General features: G+C 43.9%; 1 protein-coding gene across 1 annotated transcript in view; it reads left to right on the top strand.

The window, feature by feature from the left end:
* Window positions 1–12,568, top strand: part of ASXL2 (ASXL transcriptional regulator 2) — a 127,994-nt gene that overhangs the window by 21,887 nt on the left and 93,539 nt on the right. Inside the window, exon 2 of the mRNA XM_052810103.1 lies at window positions 12,245–12,327. Coding sequence (XP_052666063.1) covers window positions 12,245–12,327 — 83 coding nt within the window. The remainder of the gene's footprint in view (window positions 1–12,244; window positions 12,328–12,568) is intronic.

Genomic DNA, 12,568 nt, shown 5'->3' with positions numbered 1-12,568 from the left:
GTGGTTTCCCTCCTCCTGTCAAAGGACTGAAGAAAGGCATAAAATCCAAAATGGGGAGGTTATCTGGTCTGCGTAGTACTGTGTGAGAAGGTATCCTAACAGTTTTAACTCTGTTAAACCAGAGATGTAACTCTGTAACCAAAGATTTCTACTCACTAGAGAGACTTGGGATGCAGTTCAGAGGAGATACATGTCCCACTTTTTGCAGATATAGTGGCCCAAGACACTTATGTTTCTTTACTGCATTCATTTAAACAGCATTGGTAACACTGGGCAATTTGCGTCTGTGACGTGTGGGTCAGTGTTTGGTAGATTTTCAGAGTGAAACCTGGGCTGTACCAGTGTCCAGTACCAAAAATTTAATTGTGTGGGCAGTCATCCCTCTTGTTCAGTCTGTGTGTCTCTCATTTACAAGTGTGTGTCATCTTGCAGCTCGACCAGTGCAGCGCATGGGAATTGCTGTAGCTTTGGGGAGTTCCCTTTGAGAACAGACTGCTGTTACATGAGGCTTAGAGGGAGAAGGGTTGTTGATTTCATTTAAAAAGATTTCTAAAAATGAGATGAAAGCTTTGATGTAGAGATGAGATTGTTAATCCCAAACCAAAACAATGCTGGAAAATGCATGCCAAACTACTCCCAAAGCAGCCAACCCTGGATAATCACGTTCAGAGGTTGGTTGGCTTGTTTTTAACTTTTAAACCCTCCTATTTGCACTTAACACTGATGCATCGGCGCACTGATTGTTGTAAACTTTTATTATGTGAGCTCTTTGATTTTGATGGCTTCTGTCCTGTAGCTCCATGCCGTCGTGCTGGGGTTGCCAAGCTTACCGAAGGCATCGCTGCTGGTCACCGCAGGTCCTCTCTGAGGTCCAGCAACTGAGGTGGAGGCTGCTCCCAACTGTGGGCTGGGCCACCTGCGAGATGATGTGTGCTGGCATGCCCCCCACTTCACCTGCACTTCCAACCCCATCCTCCTCCTCACCCCCATCTTTCTTCCTCCTCCATCCTGCTGGCTGGGACCTGGTTGTCCTCATTGCTGACTTGAGCAGCAAGTTCAGACTCGTAGGAGAAATATTTTCCTGTAAGGTTAAGAGGACACTTGCTTATGGGCAAATCCTTGTTGTATACGGAGATGCTGGAAATGCAACTTTCTGTGCTGGCAATCACAGAGTCTTTGTGTTTCGTTCTCAAAGTCAGGAATGCTGGTAGGCAGCATAGCCAAAGCAGAAGGGTTCCTCTGGATCATGTTGCAATAGGTCAACCTGGAACCTGGAAGCTGAATATGGACTTTGAGCTTGAGTTCAGTAAAACCATAACAAGAGATATGAACCCTGAAGTAATTTCTATTGTTACGTTTGCTTTCCCTTTATAGTATCTCTTGCATTGAAACATCTTCCACTTGGGTGTTCCCCTGTTTTTATCACACATTCCAGAATCGCCCTTCTGTTTTAGGAATACTGTAATGACAAGGATTTCATGCAGCAAGAGCCCCAACTCTTACTATTCTATTGTTTGTGTTCAGTCTCTGGTACACCTAAACCACCCCTCAGTTCTCCAAGAAACATGTCAGATATCTGCTCCAACAGTTTGGATGCAATTGCAAGCTTACTTTTTGTTCTGTAAACAGCCTGGGTAAAATGCAGTTTTGCTTATTCTACTATAGATTTGAGGTGTGACACAATCTTCCGCTCTTGCCAATGCTTGTAAATCTGTGGTACCTGGGGAAATGTGGCAAAACTGAGGTGCTTGGAAGAGCAGAGGTTTCTTCACATGCTTTGTTGCAGACTTTGTTCAGTGTGTCAGGCGGGTGCTCGCAGGGGAGTCTCTCACTTTTCTGGGTCCACTTGATATAGCTGCCTTGCTTCTGAAATGTAATGCTTTACATTTAATTGCAGGTGGTGTGAATAAATTCTTCACACTGTAAATACTGTAAGAGTAAGAAAGCTGCCTTTCTTCCAAGATGTGAAATTAGGAAATACCTTTTCTTCTGATGATCCTGTTTTCTTGGAAACCTTTGCAGAAACTGGGACAGCTTCAGGGTAGAAAGCAATGTGTACTATAACATAGATAACTCTATTAATGGTTTTTGTTAACAATGACCCAACTAGAATAATTCAACACCTAAGGCGGCATAATTTCAGCATCAGGGAGACCATCTCAAGTATATGGCTCACCTGTATTGAACACTGACACTTTTCAGTATTAATAGCTAGGCTCAAGTAATGAGGCTTTTTCAGTACCCAGTGATGACACTTGCTAGTTTGTTCTTTGTATTAATTTCGACTAACGCTGAGCGTAGTACGAAGGTAGTTTATAAATCCTGACTCTTAATTTTAAAATGCCTCTCAAATTCAGTTCTGTGGCAGGTAGTAGTAGTTTTTATTTATTTACACAGTAACTGAAAAAGGACTCAAGTGAAAGATCTGATACGGGATTACAAGGGGAGAAGAGAGAGGAGAAGGTCCTTAAGGTGTATCGTTTTTTTTAAGAATCTCTTTAATCCTTGTTCCTGGTTCTTCTGGATCAGCTTGTAAAGCGGCCCAGTTATTACTGCATCTGAAGATGTGAACTGCTTTGCTTATCTAAGTGGGCTCAGAGTTAGTATTAAACAAGTTTCTTAAAGAGCATGAGATGATGACTGTTATCAGGATAGTGCAAATTAATCTTGGTCCTGTGTAGCCAAAGCTAGTTGTTTAATCGGTTTCGCCGGTGGTGGCGGTTGCCCAACACAAGAAACTTTGATCCTACAGTGCAGGATTAGCTAAAGTTAACGAAAGCACAGTGAGACAAAATGGCCATGGAGCAATGCCTGGGTTAATGTCACTGGGCTGTTGTTGGCCTCTGTGCCTCTTCCTTAAAGGCAGTTATGGATAAAAGTGTGCCAGTTCTGTTTTGAGATATGTGAAGCAGTCCTGCAGTGGTGTGGCTCGTGCAGATTTAAATGTTCATTACCCCCGTTTGGGGTATTTGCAGAACTTGGCATTCTGCTTAAGGTTAGTTGATGGGGAGGCTGCATGCCTTTGGAAAATATGGGACTGGTGACTCAGAGTCCCCTGACCACTCTCAGGGGTGGGTTGTCCAACCTCTTCACTTCTGGTTTGTCCTTAGATCTGGTTGGAGATCAGGTTGCACAGGAGATGTGTGTGTTTTGAGGTTTCTGGGAAGGATCTGACCACTGTAAACAAGCTTCTAAATTCCTGTGCAAACTTTTAGCTGTTAGATGAAGCCATGGCTGCTCAGCCAGAAAAGTTTGTTTTTCCAGATAAGCTGGTCTAGACCTAGTTTAAGTATCCGGTGCACTTCCCGAATCTTGGACCCTTCTCATGATTTTGTTCTATTTAAACCATACCTAATTGCTTAGTATTCACTGGATAAAATGTTTTCAGTGATCTAGAAGCCTTTAGACAATGGCCTGTTCCTGTTCATGCTTTTGCAATAATAGCGGTGGGTTTTTTTTCTTCCTTAGATGTTGTCTTGAACTTGCAGATGATGAAAGGGTTTTCAATGCCGATTTTATGGGGTAGGAATAGTGAATCTGAGGACCCTTTTCTGCAGTTATGCCTTACATGTCAAAGTTACCGGTAGCCATTCAGACTAAAATCCATAAAACTTTGAATCTGTACTTCTCTCTCTGACCATAACTTGCTTGATTTTGTTAGACTTGCAACTTCATGTGCCTGTTTTTCCAGTATTTTGAGATGAAGAATGAGAATGTGAAGCTGTTTGAATGTTTTTCCCCTTCTGCATGCTTCTGCATCCTTCTCTCCCTCCTTCCCATGTTCCCAGTTATCCTAAGTGAAAGACTAAGATTCCTTCTTGCTGTGTGCTGGTTAGATTACATGGATCGCTACTTCCATGGATACTTTCTGAAGGCTGTTTCTGTCATTTTAAGTATGTCTGTATTGTCTAATCAAATTAATCTATCACAATAGTGTCTTGACAATAGATAATAACAGATGGGTAAAGAAAATTCTTAAATTAAAAAGGCAAGTGTAGAGTGATTCTTGGTTTGTTTTGTTTTTTTTTTTCCTCAAAATACTCTCCCAGCTGTCTTTGAGTGAAGTTCCTAAACCGACGGTGTTAACTTTCTATGGGAGTTTCCCATTCCTTGCCATGCATTGTTTAGCACTTGCAATAGCCTGTGGAAAGTGGTTCCTTGTATTTAACCTGGTCAGCTAGAAAGTACGGGGAACATAAAATTACATGGTGATACTTGACCTCAGACCTTTAGTGACTAAATCAGTTTCTTTTGGTCGCTTGAGGAAGGTCTATATCATAGAATCACACAACAATTGAGGTTGAAAGGGACCTCTGGAGATTGTCTAGTCTAACTACTCTGCTGAAAGTGAGGTTCCTAGGACATTGTCCAGTCCAAGGTTGGAGACTCCACCACTACCCTAGGCAACCTTTTCCAGTGTTTGACCACTGTCAGAATAATAATTAAAAAAACCCAATGGAAAAAACCCCAACCACCACCACACTCAACTTGTGCCCATTACCTCATGCCCTCTCAGTGGATACCAGTGAAGAGCCTGGCTTGGTTTTCTTTACAACCTGCTGTCAGGTGCTTGTACACATTGATAAGATCCCCCTGGGCCTTGTCTTCTCCAGGCTAAACAATCCCAGATCTCTCAGCCCCCCTCATAGAAAAGATGCTCCAGACCCTTAAAATGATCTTTACTGCCATTTGCTGGACTTCTTCCAGTCTCTCTGTGTCTGTCTTGAACTGGGGAGCCCAGGACTGGACACAGCACTTCAGGTACTGTCTCACCAGAGCAGAGGGGAAGGATCACATCCATCAGCCCGCTGTCAACGTTCTGCGTTACGCAGCCCAGGGTGCCGGTGGCCTTTTTTGCCTCAGGGGTACACTGGCTCATGGTCAACAAGGGGTTGTTCCTCCCCAGGTGCAGGACTTGGCATTTCCCTGTGGACTTGAGATGGGGTTCTGTCTGCCTGTTTCTCCAGCATGTCAAGGTCCCTCTGAATGGCTGCACAACCATCTTGTGCATCAGCCATTCCTCCTGGTTTTGTATTGTTTGTGAACTTGAGGGTGCACTCTGTGCTGTTATCTGGTCATTGATGGAAAACAGTCTTGGACCCAGTACCAACCCCAATGTTTTGAAGTTTGGGATTTTTTTTACTACTTATTGCCAAATAGCAGATAATCTGACAGCAGATAATTGTGTTTATGAAGACTATTTAAAAGTCTTTCCTCAGCAGAGGTGGCCAGAGTTTTGTTTGGTTTTGGTAAGCAAAGCAACACCTTAAGTCTCAAGCTATATTGTTAGCAGCATTAATTTCATGCAGTTTGTCTTCATTGGTGTATTGTGGGGTGGGGAGAGGGGCAAAGTAAAGTTTCTCATCTGTCTGTTGACCATCTGGGGTCAAGAGTCAAGGAAAGGTGTAGATGTTGGGAGCTCAGTCTTTGCTCCTAGTGGACCGGCAGCCTTTTTGGCTACTTGTGTGTTCCTGAGTGTCTTGAGATACAGATTTGCATTATTTTGAAGTCAGCTTTAATGATTAACCTGGAGTTACAACCACTTTTCTTGTGCATTTGAGAATAGACCATTTTGTATTGATCTGTTTTTGCAGTACCCAGACTTGTGGCATTACATTAGTGGCTCTAGCAAAATGCTGCAGTTCTATACTTAGAAGCCACCCGAGAGTCATGTCCTCATCTGAGTATTCTTGTACATCCAGCCCAATGGAAAATAAATTGGAGTTTGCACTATGATCTGGCAGGCAAAATTATCTTTCAAGGATTCTGATAGATAAGAATTTATAAGGCATCTCTGAGCAGAATGTCAGGTGAATTAAGTCAATAAAATCTACGTTTGATGCATGATGCTGTTCTGTAGTTAACCATGCAGAGCTATAAACTTCATTTGCAAGATCAACAACACGTGATCCTCAGTTGCCTTTTGACAATTCTGTTGATATGTTCTTTCCTCTTCTAGGCTTTCTGTTCAGAAACAGCATATTCATGCTGGGGAGGGAAAAAAAGCAGCTCAAATCCCATTGTTAGCTTGCTTCAAGGGTGCTCACAGCTGTGTCACCCATTGAATCAGTCGTCTTTTCTTCAATGCTGTATTTGTTATAGCCTAGTGTTACTCATGCGTATTATTGAAGATGAGTTACTGTAAGCAAGAAGAAAAAAAAAGTGGCTCTCCTTACTACTCAGGTTCCTCTAATCGAAGTTTTATTTCTAATTTGTCATCTTCCTGATATGTCTTGTGTTCTTTGGTGTAACCTTACAAGAGAAAGTTCACCTTGACACCAGGACCTTTAACACCGTCAAACTGAGCTAGGAAAATCATCTACTCACATAGCAGACTCTTTCAGTTGGTACGCCAATGGTGGTGACACCATGATAGGATGTCAGTCCCTGCAGTGGCTGAACACCCCACCATGAGTTTGTGAGAGGCCTTGTCCCAGACAAGACTGCAGGGAGTGCCTGGTGCTCCTCCTGGAGGCCAGGATTGAAGATGATGGTAGCTTCAAGATTTTCCACCTGGGATGGGATAATCCTGACCAGTGGGAGGGTGAAAGAATCAGGGGGAAAAAAAACAAGGAAAAAAAAAAAAGGTAAAACTCGTGGGTTGAGATAAGAACAGTTTAATAGAACAGAAAGGAAGAAACTAATAATGATGATAACAACAATAATAAAATGACAATAGTAATAAAAGGATTGGAATATACAAACCAAGTGATGCACAATGCAGTTGCTCACCACTTGCTGACCAATGCCCAGTTAGTTCCTGAGCAGTGATCCCTCCGCCAGGCCAACCCCCCCAGTTTATATACTGGGCATGACATCACACGGTATGGAATACCCCTTTGGCCAGTTTGGGTCAGCTGTCCTGGCTGTGTCCCCTCTCAACTTCTTGTGCCCCTCCAGCCTTCTTGCTGGCTGGGCATGAGAAGCTGAAAAATCCTTGACTTAGTCTAAACACTACTTAACACACTGAAGTTTTCAGTTGTTGCTATCAACATTACTCTCATACTGAATCCAAGATATAACACCATACCAGCTACTAGAAAGAAAATTAACTCTATCCCAGCTGAAATCAGGACAATGTACAAACTGCGGGATGAGAAGCCCTGTGGAAAGAGATCTGGGGGTTTGGGTTGATGGCAAGTTGAACATGAGTCAACAGTGTCCCGTGGCAGCCAAAAAGGCCAGCCATGTCTTGGGGTGCATCAAGCACAGCATCACTAGCTGACCGAGGGAGGTGGTTGTCCCACTCCATGCCGCACTGGTGTGGCCCCACCTTGAGTACTGTGTGCAGTTTTGGGCGCCTCGATATAAGAAGGACATCAAACTACTGGAGTGTGTCCAGAGGAGGGGTGACCAAGATAGTGAAAGGCCTTGAGGGCTAGATTTATGAGGAGTGGCTGAGGTCACTTGGCTTGTTCAGCTGGGACAAGAGAAGGCTGAGGGGTGACCTCATTGCAGTCTACACCTTCCTCAAGGGGGGCTGTGGAGGGGAAGGTGCTGATCTCCTCTCTCTGGTGACCAGGGATAGGATGAGGTCATGGAATGAAGCTGCGTCAGGGGAGGTTCAGATTGGATATTAGGAAAAGGCTCTTCCCTGAGAGGGTGGTTGGTCGTGGGAACAGGCTCCCCAGGGAAGTGGTCATGGCACCAAGCCTGCCAGAGTTCAAGGAGCATCTGGATGACGCTCTCAGTCATATGGTTTAGCTTTAGGTAGTCCTGTGTGGAGCAGGGAGTTGGACTTGATGGTCCTCGTGGGTGGTCCCTTCCAAGTTGAGATAGTCTATGATTGACCAGTGGAGCATGGGCTCTGCTGGAGTTTCTGGGTGAACCACCTGTGGGAGGAGGTGAGCAGACTGTGCAGCACCAGGGAGGACAAATGGGAGATTAACTGGTTATTTGCCGAGATGCTGTAGTGCAACAGCCCAAGGCCCACACTACCCGAGATGATAAAAAAAGTTAAATTCCCTTGCCAGGGGCAGTGTTGAAGATGGAAGTTTTTTCTTACTTTCAGCAGCAAAAAGCCTTCCTCTGCATGCAGACATTTGGATGGAGAACAAGTACAGGGCTCTGGCAACACAAGAGGAGCAGTCAGTTCTGACAGACTGGCAAGTGTTGGACTGGTTGTGCCTGGTCTATGGGTATGACCCAGTGCCACCAAGAGGAAGCAGCTGGTGGTAATGGCTGGAGACTTCCTTCAATGAAGGATTGAGGTACCCATCCACTGAGCAGACTTGCTGTCCTGGGAAGCTTGTTGCTTGTGGGGAGACTGGATCCAGGATGTTATGGAGAAGTTGGCAGAGTTCTTCTGGTCTGCGGACTAGTACCCATTGCCACTCATGCATGCGGGCACCTGTAGGATCATAGGATAATCTGGTTGGAAGAGACCTCAGGAGCTCTCTGGTCTAACTTTCCCCTCAAAGCAGGCTCAGCTTGAGGTTAGACCACATTGCTTGGGGCTTAATCCAGTCAGGTCTTGATGAAAACCTCCAAGGGTGGAAATAGCACAGCCTGTTCCATTTCTCAGCTGTCCTCATCGTGAAGATGTTATTCATTATACTCACTTGGCACCTCTTGTTTCAGCTTTTGCCTAGTGTCAACCTTTCATTAGATGCCAGGGTGAAGAGTCTGGCTCCATTTTTTTTAACCTTCTCATAGGTACTGGAAGGCTGTTATGGTGTCTTAACCTCAGCCTTTTTTTCTTTTAGCTTTCTTCAATCTCTAGGCTGAAGAAGTCCTCTATCTCATAACTTTGTCTTCCAGGGGAAGTAGTCTAGTCCCCTGAGCATCTTGGGGGCCCACTGCTAATATCCTCCCCCCCTCCGATTCATAAGCATCGTCCCTATATTGGAAGTGGAATAAGGTCTCCCAAAGGAGACCTTGAGCAGATAAAAAGTTAATGCCAGGCCTTGGAAGCAAGTTTTAGAGGCTTTGGGAGTTCAGGTGGTCTCCTAGATCCTGCTGGTGAATGGGAAAGGCTTAGGCAGGAGGCAGATGTTGTCTGAGCATGAGCTTCTGCCTGCACAGTTAGCATTTATAGACAGGGTGGGTTTTTTATGACCATGGGACTCTAAGGAATGAGGACTGATGGCAGGAGATGGGATCCATCAGATAAAGATGGGCAAAAGCATCTTTGCGAACATGGTTGCTAACAGTGTAGAGGGCTTTAAACTAGGTTTGTTGTGGGATGGAGACTGAAAACCAGAAGTATAGGATGAAGAGAGGCACTTGGGTGTCTGTGACAAGGGAGCCTCTTCCACTTCCCCAGAGAAACTCTTGTACCTCCCCAGCACACCCGTGGGCTAGCCTGAAATACTTGTATGTAAATGTGTTCAGCATGGGACATCAGGAGTTAGAGATCTGTGTGCAGTTTTGATACTAATAGCTTAGTTCCCTCTTGATCAGCTCTTGTTATGTGCAGAGCCCTCAATGTTGGTGAGATTAAACCCATGGAGGGATGGATGATTGGAGTGCTTTAGGTGGAAGGAAAGACGTGGAAAATGAAGAAAGGTTTGCCTTCTGTGCTAAAGAACAGCTTTAGGAATGTGCAGAGCTATGCTGTATAACTGATGATGACTCAATTGGGAGATTACCAGTTAAGTTCAGAGGGGAGGGTGACAAAGGGAACATCATGGTGGGTGTTTGCTGCAGACCAGCTGATCAAGAAGAAGTGGATGAACCCTCTTTAGACAACTGGAAAAAACCTTATGAATGGGAAGTCGGTTCTGACTCTGCCCTGGCATCTGCTGGAAGCACAAGGTGATATAGGGCACAACCAATCTAGGAGATTTCTGGAATTGCTTGAGGACAACTTTTTGAGCCAGGTGCTGGACAAAGTGGCTAGAGGAGATCTAGCAGGGTGAAGAGAGCTGACTGGCAGTATGAACAGTGGTGCACAGTGGCACCTTTGGTTTCCATGACCGTGAAATGAGAGTTTAAGATCCTCTGGGAAATGAAGAAAACGAGTAGAAGCATAAAAATGCCTGGCTTTGGCTTGTTCAGAGAACTGATTCATGGCATCCTACAGGAATCTCTCCTGTAGAGCAGAGAAACCCAGGAGAGCTGGTTGATCTTCAGGAGCAACCTCCTCAGAGCACAGGAGTGGTCCATTGTAATTTGCAGGAAGCCAAGCAGGTGTGGCAGGAGGCCAGACTGATCATCTTGCTGAGCTCAACTACAGGAAAAAGTCCTATGTAAGGAAGATGTGGGGACAGGTTACTGGGGAGAAATATGTGGAAGCATCCTGTGGGCATGCAAGGATGTAATTAGAAAAGCTTTTCTTTCTTTCTGCTCTTAATGATATTCTCTGGTCAAACACGGTATTAGCTTGCATTGCGGTTGTGCCTAGTGAAAAATTAATGAAATGTGTTGTTGCTGCTCTTGGTATGAGCGAGATGGGACTTGTCAAAAGCCTGTCTATGTAGTGAAAGTTGAGAGAAAAACACAGTGCCCAAGGAGAAAAATGCACACTTGTATTTTTTTGTGTGAGAAATGGCAAATGCCCTAAAGTTCATTCTTTAAGGAATCATAGCACTACTTTATTTTTCTCCAAATTTGTTTTGCTAGCTGCAATGAAAAAGTTGACACCACAGATGGAAATTGAGATAACCTTAACTCTTCTTGCCCTCCATGGGCTTTCAGCACACTGTGCAGAACAAGCTTTCAGATTTTGTTCCAAGTTAATGGCATAAAAGTATACTGACTCTTTGGCAGTGCTAAGCGAACATGAATTAGGAGCTGATATAAATCTAAAAACTGCAGTGGTCTGACTTAAATCATTCTTCAACCACCTTAATTTTCTACCCTTTTGCTATGGGCATTCTCAGTTACAATACAGCCAGCAATGAAGTGGAATGAGTCACTGAGGCTGATACCAGAGTGAGTGTAAGCAAATCCCACTTAAATCTGTTTTAAACTCACTTTTTTTCTACATGTGCTACTCTGCTGTTCAAGAAGTCGCTAAAGCCGAAATGCTGTGCTGCTGTTCAGTGCTATGCTTCAGAGTATGCTTCGTTGCAGCCAGCCAGCCTTGGCAAAAGACACATACCAGGTTTGGAAATAGCTTAAGTTGCCATGAAAGTCAGGCTTTAACATAACCTAACAAGAGATTTAACATGATGAGGACATCAGCTAGGGCTTCCAAAGCTAAAGATGGTGCTAAATGTAGGTCTTTTTTTTCTCTAATCAGACAGGTGCTGCAGTTCAGCAAGGTCTTTTCAAAGTTCTCACCAAAGAGAGCTAAATCTGCAGCCATAAGGATAACTTAAATGTTCCTGGAGGGAATAAGGTGCAAGGGTTTAGAAGCCTTGTATTCTGCACAGCTGTTGAATGGAGGAAATTAAAACCAGTAATTTCTTTCTGCGAAGTCACTTGTAGGTTTTAATACTGAACATACTGATGGTTTGTTTTCTGGTTAAAGACATAAGTCAGAACGCAAGGGCTGATGTGCTGGGCATGGGTCAAAAGCAGATGATTAAGAAGGAAACGAGGCATTTCCTGCCCATCCCCCCAGCACAAATATTGCTTAAAATATCCAAATGACGTGCAGTAACTGGCGTTTTCCTTCAGAAGTCTTAAGCATCCCTCTGTCTGCTGTTGTGAATTATACTTCTGCATCTTAGCCCTCTTGAAAGGGAGGTGAGTGATGCTTAGGCACTGGGGTGTGCTTCATGTGGGCTGGGGAAGGGGCGGATTGTGTACAATTTAATGTAGGAAGCATTTTTGTAGACCATATTGATGACCTTTAAGCCTGAACTGTGCGCAGACTTTCAAAGAACCCTAAGAGTGTTAAATCCCAAATTTCCTTAAACTTTTTTTATACTTATGACCAAACCGATCAGTTGTTTTTTTCAACTTTGCAAAGCTTAAGGATTTGGTTTTTGTAAGTTGTGTATCTGAGGTACCATGACAGTTCCCGAAGCATTCCCAAGTAAAGCTGATGGTTGTGAAGCCACCCTGTTACTGTGGAGCATTTAATTCTCCAAGAAGTGTTATCTAGGGGCAGTGCATTTGAAATAAAATTTGGGAATTGCACTAAAACAAGTCCTTTAGCCAGTCTTCTGGAGTCTCTTTGCTCCTTATATCCTTCAGATGGAAGGGGTGGTAATGAGATGTGGGGAGGCTGATAGTTCTTCCTTGGTCATATCCTTGGAGAAGTCAAAACTGTTATATGTAGTTTTCTGTGCAGTCAAATGTTAAAATGAAAGTGCAAATGAGTAACTTCTCTCAATCTGCTTTTGCTTGCCAGGTCCTGGAGAAATATCCGAATACACCTATGAGCCATAAAGAGATCCTTCAAGTTATCCAGAAAGAAGGACTTAAAGAAATCAGGTGAGTTAAGTACCCATACTGGTAAAATACATTCATACTTCAGTTCCAGCTTAGTTTAGTTTACTGTTAACTTATAAGTATTTTGGGGACTGAAATGTTAAATACCTGCAGAATTGGAGTCTAGGTCCCATTTGCAAACAGGCTCTCAAGTCACTGGTACTTTTCACCTAGAAAGCTAGATAAGGGTCATACTTAAATTTCCAGTTGTGTGGTTTAACCCAGCTGGCAACTAAGTGCCACA

Source organism: Harpia harpyja, chromosome 15, assembly GCF_026419915.1.
Source record: "Harpia harpyja isolate bHarHar1 chromosome 15, bHarHar1 primary haplotype, whole genome shotgun sequence".
In the NCBI taxonomy this organism is placed as follows: Eukaryota; Metazoa; Chordata; class Aves; order Accipitriformes; family Accipitridae; genus Harpia; species Harpia harpyja.
This window is presented reverse-complemented; position numbering and strand designations above follow the sequence as displayed.